General features: G+C 40.1%; 1 protein-coding gene across 6 annotated transcripts in view; it reads right to left on the bottom strand.

Moving 5' to 3' along the window:
• The window catches only part of KLF12 (KLF transcription factor 12), a 377,983-nt gene that overhangs the window by 252,903 nt on the left and 98,872 nt on the right, over positions 1-26,208 (bottom strand). For 4 of the 6 annotated variants that reach the window (XM_075918893.2, XM_006129058.5, XM_006129061.5 and 1 more), the window contains exon 2: positions 10,559-10,622. The exons of 1 other annotated variant lie outside the window; for it this stretch is intronic. In XM_075918893.2, coding sequence (XP_075775008.1) covers positions 10,559-10,579 — 21 coding nt within the window. In that variant the 5' untranslated portion in view covers positions 10,580-10,622. Of the gene's footprint in view, positions 1-10,514; positions 10,623-26,208 lie in introns of those variants that run through there. One more of the 6 variants, XM_075918895.2, reaches the window with a different exon arrangement.

Here is a 26,208-nt window from a genome sequence, read left to right as displayed (position 1 = left end):
TAAGTATGTATGCTTTGGAATCCCGCCCTCAGCCAGCTGCTGAGGAGCGCTGAATAAACACACCAAAATAGTTGCATACTGAATGGAGCAGAGCCAAAACCAAGACCCATAAACAAGAACCCATTTAGGCTATGAAAGTAACTGCAGAGCAGACATTGAAAAAGTGGTATAGAATAGGTTTTATACTGCTATTAGTCAGAAAGGCTAATAGGAAAGCTGAAATCTTCCCAGAAATAATTCATTACTGTTACAATGTCAAGGGGAAAAGGAATCAGTTCAAATGCAATGAAAGTGTGTGAAGCAGAAAGGGCTCACTGCAGACATATTAAAATGTCTTTACTATTTGGAGTACATCAGTTTTGGAGTTCCCCCCAGCTATTTTTCAGCAATCAGGATCAGTTCCAAATTCATCCTGCCCACATCCGACCTGAACTGACTCAAAGCTGAATTAAATGATGATTTGAACATACAGAAGCTGCACTGTTCTGGATGTGCATCTGTCAGAGCATACATATGCTATCCTAGCAGTCCGAAAGAAAGAGGCAAAAGCAGAAGATACAGCAGATAACCTACTCCTGGCACAGAATAAGAAAAAAAAATCTCTACTACTCTACTTTCTACTGTTTGGGAAAATTCAGTTCCCCCTCATCTTCATGGGTTTCCCTGTATAGAGTATACATCACAAGTTAAAGCAAACGGGCTACATGCCTCTGATTGTGCCCCAGCAACTATTCAATATCAGATCACAGTTGACAAAATGAATGTTAACTGTACATTACAAATATTTTTGAAATAAAGAACAGCAGTTTTAAAATATCTATTTTTTATGTTTAATGGACTGGTCCTAATAAAAGCTGAGGAACAACAGAAATTAATAGAATTAATGGTCTCAGTATGCCCTGAATTTGACTGACAACCATCTTATATGCTCATTTATTTTGCTGTTCTATCCTGGATTTTTATATTTATAATGAATTATGACACCATATCGAACTACAGTGTCTTTGCTTTAGTATGATATAAACTGCACGGAATAAAAAAAAAAAAGTTAATTGATGCCCAGCACTAAAATCTACTCCTGAGATTCATATATTCACATTCCTTTTTTATTTCTAGTCTTAGTTATACTCCCATGGATGAAGTTAAAGATGACAGATTCTTTTCGGCGCAGTCATTTCTCTTCTAGGAAAAGAGTGATTGTGGATCCAGGAAGGTCAGCGTATGATGGTAATCAACATCCCATCACACTGGTACTGGAATCCTGGTAAGGGGATGTCTCTAAATTCAATAAATGTAAGTATGAAAATATGAAACTTACAGGAACATCTCAGTAAAACTCAAATGCATTTATGAAAACTGATCACTAAAAAAAAATCTTTATCTGACAGTATTTTTAGTTTTAGAGTGTGTTTTGTGAACAACCTGACTTTAAGTAGTCAACTGGTAAAAAAATGGAGTTGGCTTTATATAACATCTTTTATTTCAACTTTTGGAGTAACTGAGATACCACAGTAATGAGGGTCATATGCAAATTTTGATAGATACATCTGCATCTTTAAAGTTGTCTGGCATGAGTCATAGTGTGCCTATTCATTATGTTGTGTGTCTTTTCTCAGAAGCTAAAAGTTAAAAAGAATTTTTTCAATTCTGCTATACGTGTTCAATTCCTTGAGTAGACATCTGTTAAAACGTTATGCAATAGGAAGGACCCTCTATGTTTCCGATGTAAACTTAGCCTTGCTGAAGCCATTCTCTTAAAAGAGAAATTAAGGATGTTCCCTTATTCTATGCAAACTACAATCCCCATATAAATGAAGTAAATGAAAAAGATTATGTACCTAAATGTTTATCACCTCCAGATTACTAATTTGTGACTATACAAAGTTGTGTATGATTAAAGCCATCTAAAGCATTGATTATCCTAGACCACAGAAATACATATTCCTTAGAATTTTTATTCACCAAAAGTGTATCTACATTGCACCCAGAGCTCGAAATAAGCCACACAATTTAAACTATGCAAATTATATACCTTATTTTGAGTTAATTTTTAAATAGCTTATTTAGAAATTAGGTGCTGTCTACACAGCACTTATTTCTAAATAAATCATTATTCCTTAACATCCCTTACTTCTCATGGAATGAGGTTTACAGGGATGTCAGAATAGTGAGCCTGTTATATTTCCAAGTAGCAGGTGCACTCAAAAGACATGGAATAGCTATTTCAGGATACCTCTGGAATGGACTGGTCCTAATAAATGCTGAGGAACAACAGAAATTAATAGAATTAATGGTCTCAGTATGCCCTGAATTTGACTGACAACCATCTTATATGCTCATTTATTTTGCTGTTCTATCCTGGATTTTTATATTTATAATGAATTATGACACCATAATTCATGTGGTGTAGACGTAGCCCAGGTTACACTGGGCTTTTAGGAGAACCAATCAGATTCCCAAACAGACCAACACAGGGCTAAAGCATATCAATGTAACAAACAAATCCTTGATGATGAAAGAGCAGTTGTCGATGATGCTAATGATATACCATAATCAGAATGTTCCCAAGGAAAGTCGTATTTCATCTTAAGTGGATGTTAAACTGCCTGGTGGCTTTCCCTGTAGGGGAAAAAAGAAGCCAAACCAGAGACTTAAGATGATATCCTAGCCCCACTGATTTCAATGGAGCCACAATTTCAACCTTAGATTTTAATAGTGGCAGTAAAAGTACTACTCGTCTCATTGTTGCTTAAATTGTCCAGGACCAATCTTATCTCCAAAAGAGAATCTTTACTCCTAGGGGCTGAAATTATCCATACAACAAGTCTCTGTGAAAACAATTGTGTGATTTAATCATCACATTTTTCTAATCTGAAAGCAGAAGTTCAGCAATCTGGTTGTAGAATCCTTCATTTTTCATAGATTGCCATACAGAAAACATGCAATAATCATCATTCACTCTTTTCCTACCTCATCCATGTATACCTAGATCAGTTATCAACTTCACCAAAGCAACTGGGGAGCATAACTAATGTTTCCTCTAATTTTTTCCATCCATAGGGGAATGATTTTTGACATGTGCACCATAATGAGGTAATGTGCAGATACGTACCACCAGTAGAAACCAAAAACATAGATATAACATATATTTTTTTAAAACGTTACTAAATATTACTCCAGGCAGGATAGGTTAGGCATTTTAGAGCTCACTACTCAAAAGAATTAAATTTAAGCATGAGAAATAAAAACTATGAAATACGTAGACCAGACAAAAATTTATAACAACACATTTTGGAAGAAGTATCAAGAAGTAACAACAACAACAACACAAGTATGTGTTGAGAGGTAACTTTCAAAAATAGTGCATGTATGTGTCTGTGTGAGACATATGCAGTTGTAGGAGTGGGATTTTATATTTATATTTCAGGTTTAATAATGTAGTAATATCTGACTTAATTTCATCCTGCCAGCCACCCTTTTTTGTGACCCTCTGGGGCACTGGTAGAAACGCATCTGACAGACTGCCAGTGTCTGTACTGATGTTAATGCAGTGACAGACCATTAGGCCCTTTAGTTAAATATACATTTATTTGTTTTAAGGTTTAGTAAGTAAGAGACAGGATCTTGTATTGTGTCTATCTTAATAAGATTAGAGGAATGTTGAAGGCCCAGGCCATAATGTGAACTGTTTTGATTACAAGATTTAGTAAGGTTTAATTTGCAATGCTTTTTTATTGCTCAATATAAAACACTGCTGTTGGTATACCTTTGAAGGTCTCTGTAAAAGACTGCTTGTGTGAATGAGGAATGTATGCATCAGAAAAAGATAAGGTGTGAAGGCCACTGTTAAAACCAGATAGTCAAGAGAGGAGGGGTGAAGAAATTTAATGAGACTTATCGACGTCAGAGAACCATCAATGTGCATCCATGAGTAAGGAAGGGCAGATTGACGACCCTAAGGTGGAGGCTGGCACCCCTAAAGACAATTGATTAACTCAATCTAGGACAGGATGACCCTCTCGGAGGTGTTATAGAATGTTAACATCAAAAGATAACACCAATAAAGGAGTAACCGGTCACAAAGTGACACAGAAAAATCCATTGACCTCAGCAGAGAAAAAGGACTATAAGGACAGGGTGCTTTGCCATGGGACTTTGGGTTTGTCTTGCCACCAACTCCAGAAGCATCGGATCGTGACTGACAAAGCCTGGCTCTCCTCTGCGATCAATCTGGCTGGCCACTAGATTGATCCAGACTCTGGACTGGTAACTATAAGATTGACTGGCGGAACTGTGTGCATGCTGTGTATATGTGTGGGTGACTGAAAAGCATATGCTAACTGTTGTGTTCTCAATAAATGCAGCATGCTGCCTTCTCTAAAAAAAAATCTCGTGTGCTTTGTATGGGCATAACACAGTGTGTGTGCGGCCAAGACACAAATTGTATATGTGTGAGAGACAGAAACAATGTATGTGTGAGACAGAGAAAAACATGTGTTGCCCCTTTAAGTATTCTGGCCCCACTTTAAGTATGCTGCTCTTTTAAGTAGATCAGTAAGTTCAGACAAAACAGCTGCTGCCAGCAAACTCCCTCTGTCCTGAGCCCTAGTGCCACCTATCTCTGCTCTATGGAGAGGTGGTGCAGGGATTAGGGAAAAGGGGGACACCCTGACATCAGCACCCTCTTCCTCCTCCTCCACTCTAAACAGCAAACAAGAGGCTCCAGGAAGCAGTACCAAGGCAGAGGGCTGGAGCAGCACAGCAGTGAGTGGAGGGACACCTGAAGTTTGTGACACTTGATAACTTGCTGGGCAGCTGCCTAGCCAGGCATCTTAGAGGGAACTTAAGGCATGACTTCACTAGCACCTGCACCAACAATCGATCCAGCAGGGATTGATTTATTGTACCTAGTCTAATATAAACACAATAAATTGACCACCAATTACTCTCCCATCAAGTCTGGTACTCCACCAGATCGAGAAGTGTAAGGGGAAATCAACAGGAGAGTAGATCTAAGTGTTGTTGATTTGAGTTACGCTACTAATGTAGTAGTTTAGGTCGACCTTCACCCATAGTGTAGACGTCTGGTTAAGTGCGACCTGAACAGAATGAGACAGAAGAACTATGACTTGGACATACCTACTCATCACCATGCTCTGCAGTTCTTCATTAGCTTGTAGAAAATCAGAAAGAGGAAAATAAGGAAAGAAGTTGGAGACACCACCAGGTGGATGAAAATGCACCTCTCCCCTTTTATTAAAAATGAAAATGCACTTTTATCCAGGAAATGTAGGAACATTTCAGTTTTATGCCAGTAAATGATGGTAAGTAGTTTCTTGATTTCCCCACAGGCTTTCCCCTCTTTTGGAATTTTGGTCATAATTTTCTCTGTCTCAGGGATGTGATGAGCATTTAGGCTTTTTGCCCTGACAAAATTTCCTAATTCTAATGCCTATCATGAGGTCCCTACCACACTTACAGACGTAAAAAACACATCAAAAGCTGTAAAATCTCCCCTGTGAAATCTAGTCATCTGCATGCTTTTATCTATACTATACAAATTTCATGGGGGAGACCAACATTTCTCAAAATGAGAGGCCAAAAGCAAGTTGTGGGGGGGGGGTCGCAAAGTTAATTTAGGTGAGTAGCAGTATTGTCACCCTTCTCTGCTTCAGAGGTAGGTGGTCAGGCATCATAGGCTACCGACTGAGGGCCCAGATAAGCAGGCAGCAGCGCAGTGCCTTGGCATGTTATCCTTACTTCTGCACTGCTGCTTGCAGCAGCTCTGTCCTGAAAGCTGGGCTCCCAGTCAATAGTTCCTGCCCTCTGCCCATCCATCTCCGAAGCAGCACCACAACTCCCCCTACTATAATCTTGCAACCCATCCAGCTCCTTTATGGGTCAGGGCTCCTACCATTGCAACACCATGAAATTTCATATTTAAATAGATGAAATCATGAAATTTATTACATTTTAAATACTATGACTGTGAATTTGACCAAAATGGTCATGATCATCTAGTCTGGCCTGGATCTTCCTCAATACATATGGTAAGAGACACTGCAACAGTGTTGTCTGAGCAGACCTAGCAAAATAGGTGTGTAAGTATCCTTTTTGATCTGTAACACATTGAGAACTTTCCAGACCAACAGGAACTCCAGCTTGTTTACATATAAATAAAGGGATCTTTGCTAGCTCTCTTGGCAATCAAGACAGGTTCTCTAGTCTATTTTTAAGACATCTGTTTGCTACATTTCAGGAATGTATAAGTCCAAGAAGTTCAGTTGAATAACATTACTTTTTTCCCTTCTCTATATCTGAGTTAGCCAACATATTGCAACATGCAAATACTGATTCCCCAGCTAAGTTAGTTTCCTTCGATCCAACATACACTGGTATCAGAGAAGACACATAGAAAAGTCAGAAATTTTAGTTCAGAAAGATCTTGTGAATACAGCGCTGCGTGGATATAAAATTTTGTATCCACATCCACATCTGTATCCTCAAACATGAACCACAGATATCTGCATCCACATCCACAGATGCAGATGCCTGGAGATATAAAGCAGATATTCACAAATTTGCAGGGTTCTAGATATAAAATTTGTATCCGCATCTATATCAGAAAAAAAAGCCCTGGATATCCACATCCACAGATATGGATAGGCTCTACTCAGGAGTCTTGTTAGTTTTCTGTAGATTGGGATGGGCAATATGTGGCCCACGAGCCAAATCCATCCCTCAGCTGCCTCATCTTAGGCACAAAGCAGCTCATGCCACTTTAAATAGCTGGCTGCTCTATGCTCAGCATGCTGGGAAGGAAGGGGGAGGCTTTGCCTGCTGTCCCTACCCTTTAGCAAAATCTCTCAGCTCCCATTCGCCAGTTTCTGGCCAATAGGAGCTGAGACATTTTACTGAGGGCAATGGCAACCTGCAAAGCCTTCTTCCCTCACTCCCCAATCCCCATGCTGGAGAAGAGCCACATGGAGCAGCCAGGTATTTTGACCAGCCTGGGACCACAGCAGACAGGCGGAGAGCCTCCATCAGGTTCTTGCAGGGTTGCTGGCTGGGAGTCACCTAGATAAGCACCTCCCAGCCGTAGCCTACCTCTGGCACCCTAACCCTCACTCCTACCCCAGGCCACTAACCACTTCTGCGCCAGGTCTCCACCTTAACCCTTTGTACCCCCGCTCCCTACCTCCTCCAGGTCACAACTCCCTCCCAGACCCTGTACCTGCTTTTATGCCCCTCCCCAGGCCAGAATCCTCTCCTGTACCCATACCTCCTCCTGGGTACAGCCCACCACCAAAACTCTCTGCACCTCCTTTCTCCCCTTCTCCCAGGTCACAACTCCCCTCCAGACTCTACATGCCCTCCTACACCCCTTCCCCAGACCAGAATCCAATCCTATACACATTCTGCTTTACAGACCCTGCACCCAAGCTCCTGTCCCAGAGAACCACCCCCTCCTTCACCTACACTCCCTCTCAGACCCTACACCCTCTCCTGCACCCCAGTCCTCTACCTCAAGCTCTCTTCTGCACCCAACCTCCATCCCAGCCACTGCACTCCCTCCATAGAAGTGTGGTCCTTGACCACTTACCAAAATCTTGGAGTGGCCCTCTGTGACGGAGACTCCAGGCCCCACACTTCCTCAGCTCCACCGCCACTGTGCCAAGGAGGGGTAGCACCACGGCAGCGACTGGACTGCACAGGCGCCGGCATGCCGAGCAGCCGCAGCAGGTCTACGCCGCCAGCACGCAGAGGAAGGAAGGGGGAGGAGGAGAGGCATGCCGCAAGGCATGCTGGACGCCCAGAGTGGCATTGAGGCACCTCATTTGAAAAGGACGTTCCTCAGACTGTGAGGAGGGAGGTGGAGGTGAGCAAGAGTGGGGTGGCTGACCAGGAAGGCGGGGGCACTCTCGGTGGGGACGCGGAGGCTCGGAAAGACTCGGGTGATTGTTCATGAACTTAAAGTGGGCCGGTGGCCCCGGGGAACCAACTGTGTAAATAGGGGTATGATGAGACCCGGCAAGGTAGGAAGTGACCCAAGGTGGGGTTCTAGGGAACCCATGGGACAGCGTGTTATGGGCAGTGTCCCTGTTGACCATAAAGAGGTGGAGAGCATGTAATCTCTTATCTCTTAGGGCCCTGGGCCGGGACCTGGTGAAGAGGGTGGGCCCGGGTCCCCCTACCATCCCCCTCCCCCAGTTGCGGAGAAGCGGGGGCAGGGGAGAGGGGCCTTGGTGCATTGACTGGAGAATAGTGGAGTGTATTAAAGGCTCAGATCGTTTTCCCCAACAGGGCTGTGGACTTTGCTAAAAGGACAGCAGGGGCACCAGAGGAGGGAAAAGAGGGCGGAGCCCACAGGGGGCTAGGGAAGGCGGCTGAGGACAGCCGCAGTAGGAGCTGGTGACACCGTGACCCTAAGTAGGCAACTCTTTAGCGCTCCAGCAGTGTTCACCCCTTTACACCCCCCATTAAAAATTATTGCTCACCCCTACTATAGATTACAGAGGCTGCACGCATCACCTGCTGGCCCAGTTTTGCACAACACCAAGCACGATGGTACCAAGTGGTATTGAACCAATAGTAATCTCTTGAATCATGGTATGTTTAAGATGAGAACCTTACCATCTGTGGTAATTACTAGAAAGTCTCAACAGAAAAGAAATCACAACAGTCTTTTCTGTGCCTGCTAAAAACTTCAAGTGGATTATTGCCAAAACAGGAAGCTTTTGAGCCATTCTGTAGTTCTTACAATCAAAATACTCTCTTAAGTAAATATGCGGTGCTATAGCTGTGTCAGACCAAAGATACTAGAGTGACAAGGGGGATGAGGTAATATCTTTTATTGGAGCAACTTCAGCTGGTAACAGAAACAGGCTTTCAAGCTACACAGAACTCTTCTTCGGATCAGATTGTCACAGCTAAATACAAGACTGAACATGCAATTTAGCATAAGTAGTTAATGAATATTCTAAGGGACTATTAAGGTCAAGTGGCCACTTCATACTTTAAGTACCTTTCCTAGACCTGAAGAAGAGCTCTGTGTAGCTCAAATGCTTGTGTCAGCAACTGAAGTTACACCAATAAAAGATATTACCTCACTCACCTTGTCTGTCTAGGTAAATTAGCTTCCTTAGCCTAAGGACCTCAGGAGATGACTAATCTCATTGGTATGGTGAAACACAGTTGGGACAATGCATAGAATAAAAACTACTGCTTCCAAAAGGTATTGCATTTCCAGGAAAAAGCTTAGTTTTGTTTCCGTGAATGGAATGTCTAAGAATGATGAGGAAATCTTTGCTTAAATCTTTTTACACTTGTTGACAGTGATCATAAGGTCTTTCAGAAGGCACTGCTTAAGTGAGTTTCAGTAACCCATATCTTGATGCTGCTCCTTGTATTTGCCATTATAATTAATTTACTAGTTGCAGACAAGGAAACAAAGTAAATATGTGGTGCAGACTGGAAGGGATATTGGTTGAAGTAGCATCACAGCTAAAGTCTAAGCATTAGTAGCTATTAGTTCAGAGGACAAAGGCAGATTCCAAAATATACTCGTATTAATAATTTTATAAAGCATTAAATTAAAGACAGTGTAATACTGAGGACCCAAAGTGCCTGTTCCCTTATAACCATGAGGAAATGATGCTGTCGAATCACTCTTAAAAGTTGATAATTCAGAGAAAGATCAGAAAGCACCAAATATCTAATAAAGATATCCTATTCTGTTGTTTCTCGTATTGCATTCATCAGTTTGGCATTTATCCAACACATCATTGCATTCAACCAATAATGCATTAAACTGCATAACTAGCATCCTCCATTTAACAATTACTGCATGTCAAGAAGAAACACCCTACAATTTTGTGACATTCAACCTTTCTGACATCAATGGAATTGCACGGGACTTAAGCCAGCACAGAATTTGTCTCAAAGCATACTTTTCAAATAAAAATAAGTATTCCGACCTAAATAATTTCCGTTAGTTTTCTGTTTTCTTTTGATAGCTTTTTAAACAGCATCAGAAAGTATATTATTAAACCCTGTATAAATTGTCAACTGAACCTTGTCTGACATATAATGTGAACATGAAGTTCAGAAAAATTATTATCCCACGCTTCATTAGCATGTTCCCGGACGGTCACCATTTTGGAAATTGACTAGCCCGGAGTAACTGCCCACATCTACACGCGGCAGTGAAACGAGAGTTCGAAGTAACCCCTTAACTCGAATTAGCTGTTAAACCTCATTCCATGAAGAGTAACAGCTAATTCAAGTTAAGGGGTTACTTTGAACTCCCGTTTCACTGCTGCGTGAAGACGCAGTCAGTTACTCCGGGCTAGTCAATTTCCAAAATGGCGATCGCCTGAGAACATGCTAATGAAGCATGGGATATTTAAATCCCGCTCTTCATTTGCAATTTTGGTCACCCTCATTAGCCTCTCTAGTTCGAACTAGGGGGCTAGTGTAGACGTACCCTTAAAGAATATATATTTTATTGCTACCTGCAATATTTATAATGCATATTGTTGTAAAATTGTCAACCAACTTTTATGGCTTTCCTCTTCATATGAAAATTCAGTCATCCATTCATTCCTAGATCCACTTCAATCCTGAAAAAAATCAATAATTTTGAATTAATTAGGAAATGGGCACTGAAGAGAAGTAACTTCCTCAAAAAAATTTGTTTCACAATTTTTAATGCATAACTGTGCAAAAGTACAGGGATTTACTCTGTGGTCTTGTAGGTGCTGGAAGAGCACTGAGTTTTTCAGTAATTTAAATTAAACAGAATATATCAAATACTAAGTTGTGTCTCATACTTTTCTGTTAATTGATGTTTTAGTCAATATTTTTCTGCGTATTCAATTCCACGCAATTACTTGAGTATTCAAAAATTGAGGTTTTTTGTACTGACAATGAATCACAATATATTTGTACTTCATGAGTGAATGGAGTAACTCTTTAGCATATGTCCATTTTAAATATTCACCATTTTGTTTCAAAAATATTTTCTATAAATAGTCTATAAGGTTTTATTAATATTTGATATTTTAGGCAAATGTTCTTGCTAGTAAACTCATTCACTAGAATAAGGAATGAAAACAGAACTTAGAAAGGGAACACAACTAAGCAAGACTTTCAGATATAATTATTTGAATACATATTTTAAAATGATTGTAGTTATACATATGGCAAATTTTTCTCATAGCTCAGCATTAAGCTGTGGGGGGAAACTACAAGACAGAAAAAAACAAACAAAATACTTTTATTTTCTTAGCTTCTTGAGATTAGAAAGAATACAAAAATCCAATAGATTTTTTACAAAAAGTATATTCCAATGTCTGTAAAGCCTTAAAAAACTTTTTAAAAAGAGGCCAAAACTGCAATTGTTAATTACTTAACACTACACCTTAAACCTCATGCTACACTGCATGCATATAACCGGAATGGACTTCCACTTATATATGTCTCCTTTAATAAAGTAAACTGTATGAATTTAAGATTAAGTCTTTTGTCAAGGATCTATTTTAAACAATCTGTTACAATTTGATTTGTTTTCAGATTGAGGCTCTCTCTCATATAGTGAACATATAACCTGTTCATTTTTAAGCCGTAATCATTTTTTCATTTCTGCTATGCATTCATTAACATAGTTATTAGGTTTAAACATTCTGAGCAGCCTTTTACCTTTAAAACAATAGGAGAATATGGAAAAGATACAGAGGTAGTAAATATTAATGAAATACATTAACATCCCAGTACGTAAGCACCAAATCCATATATCTTTATTATTAACGTTTAATCCAATATTTTCTTAGAAATAAAATAAATTCCAAATTAACACTATTATGAGTCACAAATGGTTAAAAATTCCCTAGAAACATTGACCTCACTAAAAGTAATTAAATTCTATAGGCTTGGAGTGTTCTAACTTTTGCATAGTACTTGCCCCATCTTGGAGAGTGCCTTTTTTTGTTTAATTTCCTTTGGCATTATTTGAATTGCTTCAGAATTTCCATTTCACGAGGCAAATTTTCTTTGGCTTATGACTGAGCCAGGGAGCATTGGACAGTATCCACATTTTTTTAATTGCACTCTGTAGGGAGATGTCTTTGACTTCCTAGAAGCCCCCTTTCTGTGCCAATATCCAAATACTGGACACTCAAGCCAGGTTTCCTGTGTCCTAAATGTATACACATGGTATGCTTATCTAACCTGACTATGAAAGAATTCAGTCACAAAACTGTTAAGTTAAATGTAACAGTGATTCAAAACTCCATAGGGTGTCCCTGAAAAGGAAAGCTCCTTTGACCTGTAATTGTTTCCAGTTCTCTATATTTTCTCATCAGTTATTTCTCTACACAAACATCCTACAGCGCAACTCAGCTTCATGTTACCAGTGAATGCTGGAAGTCCTATTAGCTCACTGTGGCTACAGTAATAATGAGAATAGGGATGTGTGTTTCAAAACTGCTTAAGTGTCACTATCTTACTAATCATAGCTGCATTTGTTTTACATTATTAAATCGTGTACAATGGCCCTCCCGGTGAAACGACTACTTCATTAACAATGATGAATGATTGGTACTGCTTATATCTTCCCCTCTACATGTTTACTCAATTTACTGAGCACTGAATTGTTAGTTCCCTTTCACCTTTAGAATGCCAGCCTTTTTTCATCCTCTTTGTATGTGAGATTGAAGGCTCATGAAAATTTTCTTAGTTGGCCCAAGTTCTCAATACACAAAGTAAGTACATCACAAATACCAGCAATCAGGTTTCCTGCAACACTAACCTATGGCTGCTCATCACATAATTCACTTTCAGGGATGAGAAGGGAATTAATTCTCCAGGACATATTCAATCCTTGGACTGTCCAACCAGATGGGTGGCATCAGTTGCAAATAGCATCAGTTGCAATGTAGAGACACCACCACCACTACAATTCACACAGGCCATGACAAAGCTATCTAAAGATAAAAATGTTAATCACTTCTGACTTGGGCTGGATTTGAATTGGAGGTAGAAAGCTATGGATCAAATTGCAATTTCAAAGTCACTGGTGGTATGTCTACACTGCTTACTCACCCTGGGCTCTGACTCAGGTTTGAGTTCTAACCCCTCTTCCATGTACACACAAATCAATTTAACTCAGATTAGCAACCACTAGGACCTGACCTGAGGACCTTCCTGGTGGGAGGGGAAAGGGCCAGAGACCCAGTCCCATTATGACTTAGGCCCAAGCACTGTTGTATTGCCATGTGGACAAAGCTGATCACAAACATGAGTCAGAATGTCTGCCAAGTGCAGTATGGATACATTAGCATGGCTGTGAGACCCAGGTCTGACAATTGCAAACGCAGGTTTACAATTAGGGTTGCCAAGTGTCTGGCTTTGAACTGGACAGTCAAATATTTGAGCTTTCTGTTCGGGAAACAAATTGAAAAAATATAAATGAGAAAATATAAATGTCCAGTATTTTCTAAATAAGATGTAATGTAGATTGTGATGTAATGTCAAGTGTGTCCAGTATTTTTGTTGAAACCATCTGGCAATCTTATTTACAATGTAAGGTAGATGATCAAATAAGGGCTTGGAATCCCTAAATCTACAAGGCCAGGTTAGTGTGCAATGTAGATAAAGTCATTTTGAAATACTAACCAAAAAATCATACCACTTACAAATCCCAACTACATTCCTTTAGTCAATTAAATAGCCACCAAGAGACACACCGTGGATTTTTTTTAAGAGAATTTATTCTTCCACATTTAAAGAAAGCTGTTATGAATTACTTGTTTTAAGTAGTAAATTGATCATGATGTGAAAAGTCCAAATAGGAAGACTTACAACCAGTATCATTTTGCAAAAATGCTTTTTTAGTACAAGTAAAAATCCTACGGCACAAGATTAGAGGACTGGAAAAGAGAATGGCACATTTGTTTGATCCAAGACTCTTAAATGACTGAAGGCTTTCTATGTAATCACAGAGCAAAGTTTCTAATAAACATGAGGTGTCAATCTTAGGCTAGCTCCACACTACAATCTTTTGCTGATTCAAGTTACATTGGCACAAAGTTGCAGCAGTTAGCGTATCACTTGTGTGCCAGAGTCGACACTATATATATTCACCAGGAGTGCTTGTTTCAATGCAGCTAACACAGTGTGCAACTGTTTTGAGGGAAGTGTTGGCAAAGCAAGGTGAGACAGAATCAAGTAGCAAAAGGGGTGGCAGGGACTGTGAGGTCAAGTTCCCATCAAGCAACTTTCTCCAATGACATCCTCTATCACATAATTTTTGTGCTTATTTTGAAAATTCCACCTACAAACGGCTTCCAATATCTCTAAAGGAAGCTCAGAGGCTACTGTCGTAAGTCTTCAAGAATAAGATGCACGCAGCTATGATATCTGCAGAGCCACAAGAAGAATCATGGGGGAACACAATGATTTCCTGGAGGGCATATTACTGGTGGCATTCATGGAGTAGCTGCAAATGGGCTGGTTATGTGCCAAAGAAACAAGTACTGACTGGTGGGAACATGTCATAACACAGGCTTGGGGTGAGGCGCAACAGCTGCAGAACTTTTGGATGTACAAGGCCACACTCCTATATTTATGTGCAGAGTGCACCCAGCCCTGCACTGCAGACATACCAGAATAAGACCTGCACTGACAGAGGAGTGGTGATTGCTCTCTGGAAACTTGCAATGCTAGACTGGTACCGGTCAGTGAGAAATTGGAATTGGAAAATCCACTGTAGGTGCAACTGCCATGTAGGTGTCCAGTGTCATAAGTGGTCTGCTGCTATGCAGGACCATGACCCTCAGCAATGTGCAGGACACAATGGATGGATCTGTAGCAATGGAACTGTGCTGGTGCAAGAAAATGCTAGGGGGGAAAGTACCAGGTTGTAGCATCAACACAGCTTTGCCAGAGAATACATCAAACTGAAAGGGCTATTTTTTATAGTTATGCAAGCACTGGCAGATCATTAGGAATTTGCCAGTCACATCTTATGAACACAAGACTGTTCAGAAAGCTACAACCTGGTACTTTTCCCCCTAGCCAATGTATTAACGATTGGGAAATAGTGACTAGAATAGTGAAAGCAAAAGTGAGTTTGAAGGTGATGGATAAGATCTGGAAAAATAAAGCAATTAGCTTAGGAATGAAGCTGAGTGTCTTGAAAACGTGTGCATTTAGCAGCATGTTGTACGGATGTGAGACATGGGTGATAATGAAAGTTTCGAAGAGAAGGATATTGGCATTTGAGATGAGTTTTTATAGAAAGATCCTGAGAATAGGATGGATGCAGAAGGTCACCAACAAGGAATTATATAGGAAGATACAGCCGAAAGAGAACCTACTGCAGAAGGTTATACAACAGAAGTTACAGCTATTCGGGCATATTTGCAGAATGAACAACAAGGGAAAAGTTAAGACCTTGGTATTCAGCTTAATGGATGATCCAAATAGGATAGGCATACCCCACAGAGAATGAGTAGATGGTATAGTAGATTGATGCAGAGCTAGTTTACAGAAACTAAGCCACTCTGCACTGGACAGGGAAAGATGGAAGGAAATAGTGAGGGAGGCATCAGACACCAACGGGTGTTGAGCCCATGGTTGTCGATGATGCTGATGATGCTGATTGTTGAAATGCCACTAGTGGTCCTGGCATTAGCCCTTACTCTATAGTCCATGAAGCTGCATGCTGACCATCTTGACAGCACCAAAGAAAGATTTGATTAACATCTCAGCAGAATGACAGCTGATGGTCTTTTGGTAGAGTGAAAGTTTGCTGATGTTTACCCACCAGACTCAATCTCAATAACAAAAATATCACTACAGTTATAGCTGCCTGCTGCATTCTACACAACATATGCAAAGAAAAAGGGGACAGTTGCCACTGAGGTGGAGGAGGAATTAAATAGCCAGCATGTAGGCTTCAGAAGAGCTCATGGAGCTATTCAGCTTAGGGAGGCACTGAAAGAGCACTTTAACAGTGAGAAATAATGCTGTATGCTTTACTGTGTTACACTTAACCTTACAATTTAAGGACCTGTTAGGAATTACATGATGCTTGGTGCACATCTATGAATATAATGCTGACAATGCACCAATCAGTTGTTGCTCCCTATACATTTATAGTTATTACACTTGTGTTTGTCACTGCTAAAATCAATTCCGTCACAGTATACAACAAGTTAATGGGTAAATGGGTACTTTCACTATCACCAGACATTATGCAGTATAGGTTGGGAATCAATAAATATGAACTATTTACAAAACAATACAGTTTCAATTAATGACAAAAACACCTCAAGAATTTCTGTGCAATTTAAAAGCAAATAATTAAAACTTACAGAATAGAGGTTAAAGAAGAGGAAGGAACATTAATGTCTATTTTAGCTACATATATATCAGCTGTGGCTCTGAAAGGTTAGTGTGCATGAAGCTGTTGTTGCCCTTAATGTTCTTCAGTGTAGAGTGGAAAGAATAGGGATGCAGTGCCTAATACTACATGAAATGTAAATGGTGTAGTAGGAAGGTATTGTACTCAAGTACTCTATGGCTTCCAAATAGAGGCAAGCACCAGATTGTTGAACTTGTAGGTCCACAAGAGAAGCAACATTATGTCCTGATGCACCTCCCTCTCCTTTTCCTGCTGGGACTCCTGGGCCTTTTGGCTCTTTTCCTCTCCATGAAATCTGTAATATTCCTCTTCTGACCTCTTTTTGCATGGTTTGATACAATGGTTGCAGGATCTCACTGAACATGTCATAAGAACATAAAAATGGCCATACGGGGTCAGACCAAAGATCCATTTAGCCAAGTATCCTGTCTGCTGACAGAGGCCAATGCCTCAGAAGGTTCAGAAGGAAGAAACTCAACAGTTAATCCTCACATGAGCACTCTCCTGTTATCCATTTCCAGACAAACAGCGGTTAGGGACACCATTCATACCCATCCTGGCTTCTAGCCATCAATCGACCTAACCTTCATGAATCTATCTAGCTCATAGACTCATAGACTTTAAGGTCATAAGGGACCATTATGATCATCTAGTCTGACCCCCTGCACAGTGCATGCCACAAAATCTCACCCACCCCTCCTAGAATAATCCTCTCACCTATCTCTCAGATACTGAAGCCTTCAAATACTTTGAAGACCCCAAGATGCAGAGAATCCTCTAGCTGTGATCTGTACCCCATGCTACAGAGGAAGGCAAAAAACCTCCAGGGCCTCTGCCAATCTACCCTGGAGGAAAATTCCTTCCCGACCCCAAATATGGCGATCAGCTAAACCCTGAGCATGTGGGCAAGACTCCTCAGCCAGACACCCAGAAAGTTCTCTATAGTAACTCCTATCATCCCTCCATTGACCTATTTCCCACTGATAATGAATGGTCAATTAGTTACCAAGATCATGTTATCTCATCAAACCATCCCCTTCATAAATCCATCTAATTTAATCTTGAAACCAGATAGATCTTTTGCCCCCACTACTTCCCTTGGAAGGCTGTTCCAGAACCTCACTCCTCTAATGGTTAGAAGCTCTTTTTTGAACCCTGTTAAAGTCCCAGTCTTCACAACATTCTCTAGCAAGGAGTTCCACAGGTTCACGATGTGCTGAGAGAAGAAAAACTTCCTTTTGTTTGTTTTAAACCTGCTGCCTATTAATTTCATTTGGTGATCCTTAGTTCTTATATTGTGGGAATAAGTAAATACCTTTTCCTTATTCACTTTTTCCACACCAGTCACGATTTTATTGACCTCTGTCATATCCCTCCTTAGTCTCCTCTTTTCTAAACTGAAAAGTCCAAATCTTTTTAATCTCCCTTCAAATAGGACCCGTCCCAAGCCCCTAATAATTTTTGTTGCCCTTTTCTGAACCTTTTCCAATGCCAATATATCTTTTTTGAGATGAGGCAACCACATCTATATGCAATATTCAAGATGTGAGCATATCATGGTTTTATATAGAGGCTCTGTCTTATTCTCTATCACTTTTTTCATGATTACTAACATTCCATTTGCTTTTTTGACTGCTGCTGCACACTGAGTGGATGTTTTCAGAGAACTATCCACAATGAGTCTAAGATCTTTCTCCCAAGTAGCTGTAGCTAAATTAGTAACTATCATATTGTATGTATAGTTGGGATTATTTTTCCAATGTGCATTACTTTTCATTTATCAACATTAAATTTCATTTGCCATTTTGTTGCCCAATCACTTAGTTTGGTGAGATCTTTTTGAAGCCCTTCACAGTCTGCTTTGGTCTTAACTATCTTGAGCAGTTTGGTATCATCTGCAAATTTTACGACCTCATTGCTTACCCCTTTCTTCAGATCATTTATAAATAAATTGTATAAGATTGGTCCCAGGACAGACCCTTGGGGACACCACTAGATACCTCTTTCCACTCTGAAAACTTACCATTTATTCCTACCCTTTGTTTCCTGTCTTTTTACCAGTTATCAATCCATGAAAGGACCTTCTCTCTTATCCCTTGACAACTTACTTTACTTAAGAGCCTTTGGTGAGGGACCTGGTCAAAGGCTTTCTGGAAATCTAAATATACTATATCCACTGGATCCCCCTTGTCCACATGTTTGTTGACCCCCCTCAAAGAACTCTAGTAGCTTAGTAAGAGATGATTCCCCTTTACAGAAACCATGTTGACTTCCCCCCAAGAAATTATGTTCATCTATGTGTCTGACAATTTTATTCTTTACTATAGTTTCAACTAATTTGCCCAGTACTGATGTTAGACTTACCAGTCTGTAATTCCCTGCATCCCCTCTAGAGCCCTTTTTAAATATTGGTGTCACATTAGCTATCTTCCAGTGATTAGGTACAGAAGCAGATTTAAAGGATAGGTTACAAACCACAGTTAATAGTTTTGTCATTTCACATTTGAGCTCTTTCAGAACTCTTGGGTGAATGCCATCTGATCCCAGTGACTTGTTACTGTTAAGTTTATCAGTTTATTTCCAAACCTTTTCTAATGTCACCTCAGTCAGGGATAATTCCTCAGATCTGTCACTTAAAAAGAATGGCTCTGGTCTGGGGATCTCCCAATATTCTCAGCCATGAAGCTGGAGTGACAAATTCATTTAGCTTCTCTGCAATGACTTTATCATCCTTGAGTGCTCCTTTAGCATCTCAATCATCCAAGGCCCTTTTTTTCTCATCTTCTTCTTTGTCACATATTCCACAGGTATAAAGGGAAACACCTCAAGACTGCAGTGGCCATGAATGCAGATAAAACACAAAGAGATACCACTGTCTTTATACTCATAGGACAGTGGCACTGAATAGAGTACCATTTTGAATAGCTGGTGATAATTTTAGCTGGTATCTATGCCTGAAGGTAACAGAGGCATAGAAAGCGCAGTTGCTGCTGGTGCCTCAAAGTCACCCAGGACCCTATGCTGCTACACTGTTTCCTGCAATGTGCCTCCAAAGTTACAGCAGACTGGCATTGGAAGAAAAGTGTTCTACTGTGGAGGAAGACATAAGGCTGCCATACCTAGAAACCTTTGGGAGAAAATTGCAGGTACTTCCATGGTAGTTTCATCAAGAACTTCCAAGAGGATTTGAGAGACATCTCTCTGCATATGAACAAACTGTTCCACATGGACACCCTGGCCTAACTCTACAAGGGGAATGAAAAGTAAATAACAACTCTACCTCACTTAGTTGTGTTTTAATGAAATGTTGATAGCTACGTCCTGATAAGTTGGGGATGCCATCACTATAATGGGAAATGAACTTAAGATACTTACCAGATGTCCCTTACCCTGTTCGGGACTGCCCATGCTCAACTACTGGGACTGACTGTACTGTCATGAGGTCTCAAACATGTTCTAGCTGAAAGCATAAAGAATCACCCCAGTCACACGTCCCCTATCCTCCACCTCCATCCTTGTTCATGTCAAGGGCTTTTGATTTGAGTTTCTCAGAGGTATCTATAATATGTGCAGATGACATGGCATACAGCACTTTCTGAAAGAGGCAGGTCTGCATCTTGGCACCGGATTGATTGTTGCCCTCTTTGGCCTTCTGAACTACCTGCTGCTATTCCTCTTCTTTCAGGCAGCACTGCTGCTGCTTCCTGTCATACCCCTCCTCCTGTATTTCCAGTCTAGTCTGATATCCACATTTCTGCAGCTGGTCTGTAACTGTCCTTGAAAAAAAAAAAACTTTCTTCCCACTTTCCCAGGAAATTCAAAATCTGCTGTCAACACCAATGTGTCTGAGGAGCATAGCCAGCATGGTTAATTGAGCAGCTGAACGTGACAACGGGGAGCTGCTACAGTTGGACTTGCCAAGATGAACAACCAGGAAAAGGCCTTTAAAAATGTGTCAGGTTTTAAAGGGGAAAAGAGTGTCTTCCGGTATCTATTACCCATAATGAATGGAATTAACAATGGTGACCACCTGCTGGAAGACTGTGAGAGTCAACACAGGTAATGCAGCATCTATACTCACACTATAGCGGCCTCAGTAAATCAACCATTGCTCAATGTGGTTTGTGGAGCTGGGTGCTACTGTTACGATGTAATGGAGAGTTTGCATTGGCTGACAACAAATATAAGTGTTAACAGACACACAAATAGATTGACTTAATGTGGTTTATGTCAACCTAAGTTTGCACTTAAGACAAGTCCTCAGTCTGGTAAGAACTGGCAGAAAGCAAACACAGAGTTGTGTCCCTTTCCAACCAAAACCTAGCCATCGTAAAAATGAGGGTTTCAGGATTTTAAAAACTTGTAAACATTCACCAACGCTATCACATATTTGCCATAGACTCATTTTCCCACCAGCAGTAAATCATCAGGAATTGAAATGTCAAACTCATGTGAGTTCTTGTGAGTCACAAAGCAATACTAAAGAATTCCTAGTCTGTCTGACACCCTCAGTGATTTACAAAACATTACTGAGAGGAAATGGAAAATATGTACTGGGTGAGATTCAGCAATGGGATCTCAGGTGGATCTTAATATCCAGACTTTGAATGAACATAATATATATGCTTTGTTTATCTTCCTACTTTTATAATGCTTTTTTAAAAAAGTATAAATAATATAAAAAAGAAGTTGATAATGCAGTTATAGGCCTCACAATGGCAAAGACAGTAGTCACAAGATCTGCAGACCCATCTGAGCCTACCACCTGCATCTGCAGCAGATGTCAGGTATAGAAAGAAGACTTAAAAAGGAAGAAACCCCAGTTCTGGGTTGACCAGGAAGGAGGGCACAGCTCCATGTCTCAAAATGTGAGAGAAGCCTGATGGCAAACCAGAGGGTGAGAGCCTGACAGTCAAGACAAGCCAATTAAAGGACAGACTGCTTAAAGACAAGCCCTGACTAAAACTTGACTTCAGTTGGGGAGGGATAACTCAGTGGTTTGAGCATTGGCCTGCTAAAGCTAGGGTGGTGAGTTCAATCTTTGCAGAGGCCATTCGGGGCAAAAATTTGTCAGAGATGGTACTTGGCCCTACTATGAGGGCAGGGGACTGGACTGGTTGATCTTTCAAGGTCCCTTCCAGTTCTAAGAGATAGGCAATCTCTATTAATTTAGAACAGGAAGATCCATCAAATGACCTGTTTTGGGCTGCATTGTTTATACTTTTTTTGTACCTTAATACTCTCTGGGTATGGTAAACTTGAAGTATGATTTGGCCGCTGAGCTAAAGCACCAAAACTTCAGCCCTCACAAGCAATAACCACCTACCAACAGCACCTGAGTAAGCCATGCCCTAATGGGCATGAGGGGACATTGAAGAGGCAAACCAAGTCACAAATAATTAATATACTGGAAATATGATATTTATACAGTATTTTATAAATTAATTTAGAAATGTTCACTGGCACAATTATTGGTTTATTCCTGTGTTAAATTCCTTTCAAGGATTTGGGCAAATAAGCCTAGTGTTGCCAGGTGTCCGATATTCACCCGGACAGTCCGGTATTTTCGCCTCCTATCCGGTAAAAAAATTCAGAGAATAACGGACACCTAAAATGTCCGGTATTTTTTTATTTTTCCCTGGCCAGAAGGCGAAAATGACAGACACCTGGCAACCCTACAAACACTTAGCGCCTGGTCTCCTCCCCACCCTGAGCCCCCGCCCAGCTCCCAACATCCCCAGCCCCCTGATCCCAGCCCCCATGTTTACCTGGTTCTGCAAGGCTGCCAGCACAAAATGGCTGCCAACCAAGGGGAAGCATTGGGTCTTAGTGCTCAACCGCTCCCCTGTTCCTATCCCTGCACTCACTCTTAAAGGGGATATGCTGTTTTAAGGCTGTTTTATTTTAATTTTTTTTTCTTAATAAGTCTTGGAGGCCTTTTTTTTTCCTCAACAACTTTGGTCTCTCCCCCCCCCCCTTTTTTTCCCTTATATAGCTCATATTCCATTTTTCTTCAACAGAATTTTTTCCTGGTGGTTTTGGGGTTTTTTTGGGGGTGGGGGTGGGGGGTGTTATGCAGCTGACAAATATCTGTCTTTTCTTCACTGCAAACACTACTACTCCCACAGAACTAACAAGGCTGAGATCAGCCCATGCCTGTAGGACAGCTGGCTGAAGCTGAACCTGAACACAACTGGTGAGCAGGAGAAAGCATCTGGAAGATCTGGGAGCTGCACACCAGTCTCTTTCAGCTGAAGGCACAGAGCTACAACTGACAGTCACTGACAATACAGACAGTAGTTTAGGGGCCATCCTGCAATTCCTTGTTGACACTAAGGGTACATCTAGACTACATGCCTCTGTCGCCAGGAGGCTTACCTGGGTGGTCGACAAATACCTTTGATGTCGACACCCGCGCGTCCAGACTATCGCGCTGAGCCAACAAACAGCTGATTAGCTGTTTGTCGGCTCAGCGCGGCAGCCATGTAAATTTAAATGAAGCGGCGATAATTTAAATCGCCGCTTCATTTTCCTATGTCTGGTAGCCTAATCTACATGCCTCTGGCGACAGAGGCATGTAGTCTAGACGTACCCTAAGCTCTCCCATGGCAGCAACCATATTGAACTCTTTCCATCATTTCTGGCTGGAAAACTAACACCCACCCATCCTTGCAGAAGATGACCTTGTCTCAGTTGCACATGCCTCCATACCTTCAAGCTGCGCTATAGAAATGCAATATGCTACTCACACACTTAAGGTCTTTGCTAAATCAGGATTTAAATGACTCCACATTCTAGACAGAAAAAATCACCTTTAAAAATATCCAGACTCTTCTGTCAAATCATTTATTTTATTATAAAAAGGAAGCATTTTGTCTTCCTTTGGTGTCCCTTAAGTTTGCACGTATACTTTCTTCACAATCTTCAAATGCCTTGAGTCCCAGCAGTCCTCCCTGAGGAGGTGGGTTAAATACAACTTCTTCAAAGCCAATCAATGCTGCTCTAAGCATCAGATTGAGAGCCGGGTTATTTGAGACCAAGACAAGGTACTCTCTTCCTTTCTGATGTGAAAGGTCTTCAGAAAGGGACTTCCCAATTCAACTTTCCAGCAGCACCATTGGTACTAGACACCACTAGGTGTGCCCTCTTCACTGGTTTCCTATTTCACAATTAAATGTAAAAGCTTCATGGGGAATGCAGAGTAGTGATTCTTCAGAGTTCACAGTTATGTATTAGACAGGGGCTACACAACATTTGCAATCTTTTAATAATTTCAGAGGAGGGTCTTCCCACTGTTCTAATTCAAACCCGTCAAAACTTAAGATTCAACCCACTCTGCCATTAAATCTTCTGTCAGAAAAGTGTTTCCAATTATAATTCAGATTGTGAACCACTGTTTTGTCCACTATGATCACAACATTTTGCCAGAGGGAACAAATAGGTTAAAATGCCAATATGCTTTACATGTTTTACATTTATAATCTTATATGGGACTGAAGAGAAACTTGAAATATCTGCAGTACTAGCCTGTTACAATGGAGTTTAAGTTTGTTCTTACAAAAAAGTTTTAATTGCTTTTCATAGTAGCTTCTCTTAAAATGTTTGGTTATGGTTAATTTTCTTTGCGCCTATAAGCAGATTTTTATTAATTATTATTAATAATAATTATTATTATTATTATGGTCTGTCATAAAATTATCTGAAGTTCAATCTAAATATTTCTGAAGATAAACTTAGTGCTTCATAATATGATTTTCATTATTTCGAGTAAAAATGAAAGAGGAGGAAGAGTCACAGAAAGTGGGATGCTTGTTGCTAAGCAATAGGTGATACCTAGCTCTCAAATTCTTACAGCACGAAATATCTATAAAAGCTTCTACAAAGAATGATAACGAGTAAACTGAGAAATCAGAGACATTCTTACTGGAATGCGTCATAAGTAAGGTAAGAAGCAGCAGCTGTGCCACCAGTCTAGTTCCTACTACATACCCTCTGAGAACATGGATGTCTAATCCAAATCCCACCGAAAGATTACCCTTGACTTTAATTGGAGTGGAACTGGAACTGGAACGCATGGGCAGATGATATTTAAAACAGTATTTACTTGTAGCTCAAAGAGGGTAACATTACCAGTAAGTGACCACAACACTGCAAAAGTCTTGACAGGAAGGGCAGCTGCATACTTTCCTCACCTGGTTGTAGAGTTTAGTTTTTACCATTTAATTATGATGATATTTTTTAAAAGAAAGGAGTGCACTGAGTGACCTATTGGCTAGGAGTAGAAGTTTCATTAACAGAACATACACAATTTGCAAGAATTATATATATTTATCTCAGTCCTTTCAAAGCTTTATTCAAATTAGTAGTTCTTATTCTAGTTAATATACCCAATATCACCTGAGTAAAAGTGGCAAAATTGATCTCTTTTTTTATGAAGTCTTACTATTTAAAACTAATGAATTATTTTAAAAGAAATAATTTATTGCTCATCTCTGCTTTCTTGCTTTCAGTTAGGAAGATATTTGAAAGAGGGACTCCACAAACTCTTACTTTTCAATGAAGATAGAGAAAAGCACTTTTCTGGTGTTTTATTTTTAAAGGTACCAATACTATTTTGATATTTTAAGACCTGGTTTGTCAAAAGCAGATGTACTATAGAACATAATAGGGAATGTGCTGCCCTTCTGAAATATTGTCTATGGCTGTGTCTAGACTGGCCAGTTTTTCCGGAAAATCAGCGCTTGAATTTCCGCTACACTAGCAGCTTGAATTTCCTCAAAAGCACTGACTTCCTACTGTAAGAAATCAGTGCTTTTGGGGGAAATACTATGCTGCTCCCATTCGGGCAAAAGTCCTTTTGCGCAAAACTTTTGCACAAAAAGGCCAGTGTAGACAGCTCAGATTTGTTTTCCGCAAAAAAAGCCCCAATCGCAAAAATGGTGATCGGCGCTTTTTTGCGGAAAAGTGCATCTAGATTGGCACGGACGCTTTTCTGCAAAAAGTGCTTTTGTGGAAAAGCGTCCGTGCCAATCTAGATGCTCTTTTCTGCAAATGCATTTAACGGAAAACTTTTCCGTTAAAAGCATTTGCGGAAAATCATGCCAGTCTAGACGTAGCCTATATGTATTTTTAAAACTTCCTTAATCTGGAAGTGTTGGCTCTTCCACAATATCTTATATCACAATAAGAATTAGGAAACTGAAATGCAGCTATGAATGTACAAAAGCCTTCCAGTACACCAAATTAAAAAATGTCAAAATGCATTATGGAATAACTACATTTTTAAAGCTAACATAGCTTGTTTCCATTTTGTGAAGTTTTAAAAATTTAAATTTGAACCTCTTATGTCTCACCATCGCAAAAAGTTTCATTTTAATAATAAGTAGTGTTAAAATTACAAGAGGGCAATTAATTGCATACAGCAAAGAAAAACAGAATAATTCCTCTCTCCAACAAATGCTGATGGTTAACTTTGTTATTTCTAGACACTTGACGGGACTAATTTGCAACCATCTAATTCTTTTAATTTTCTAGGTTTTGGCTTTAAGAAAATTATTTTATAAACAGAAAACTATTTCCTAGACACAAGAGAATGCTGAGCTATACTATAATATATACACTCAGAACAAGGAGAATTGTTGGTGAATTTTGCCTTATTCCTTATACCTTCATATAGCTCATATTCCATTTACAACATTGAATTAAAATTAAATTCCATGAGATTTCCTCATCCATCTATAGCATTTGCAAAGTTATCAGGATGTGAAGAATTCACATATTAA

The sequence above is a fragment of the Pelodiscus sinensis genome, chromosome 1 (assembly GCF_052426305.1).
Source record: "Pelodiscus sinensis isolate ZL-2025 chromosome 1, ASM5242630v1, whole genome shotgun sequence".
Lineage (NCBI taxonomy): Eukaryota > Metazoa > Chordata > Testudines > Trionychidae > Pelodiscus > Pelodiscus sinensis.
This window is presented reverse-complemented; position numbering and strand designations above follow the sequence as displayed.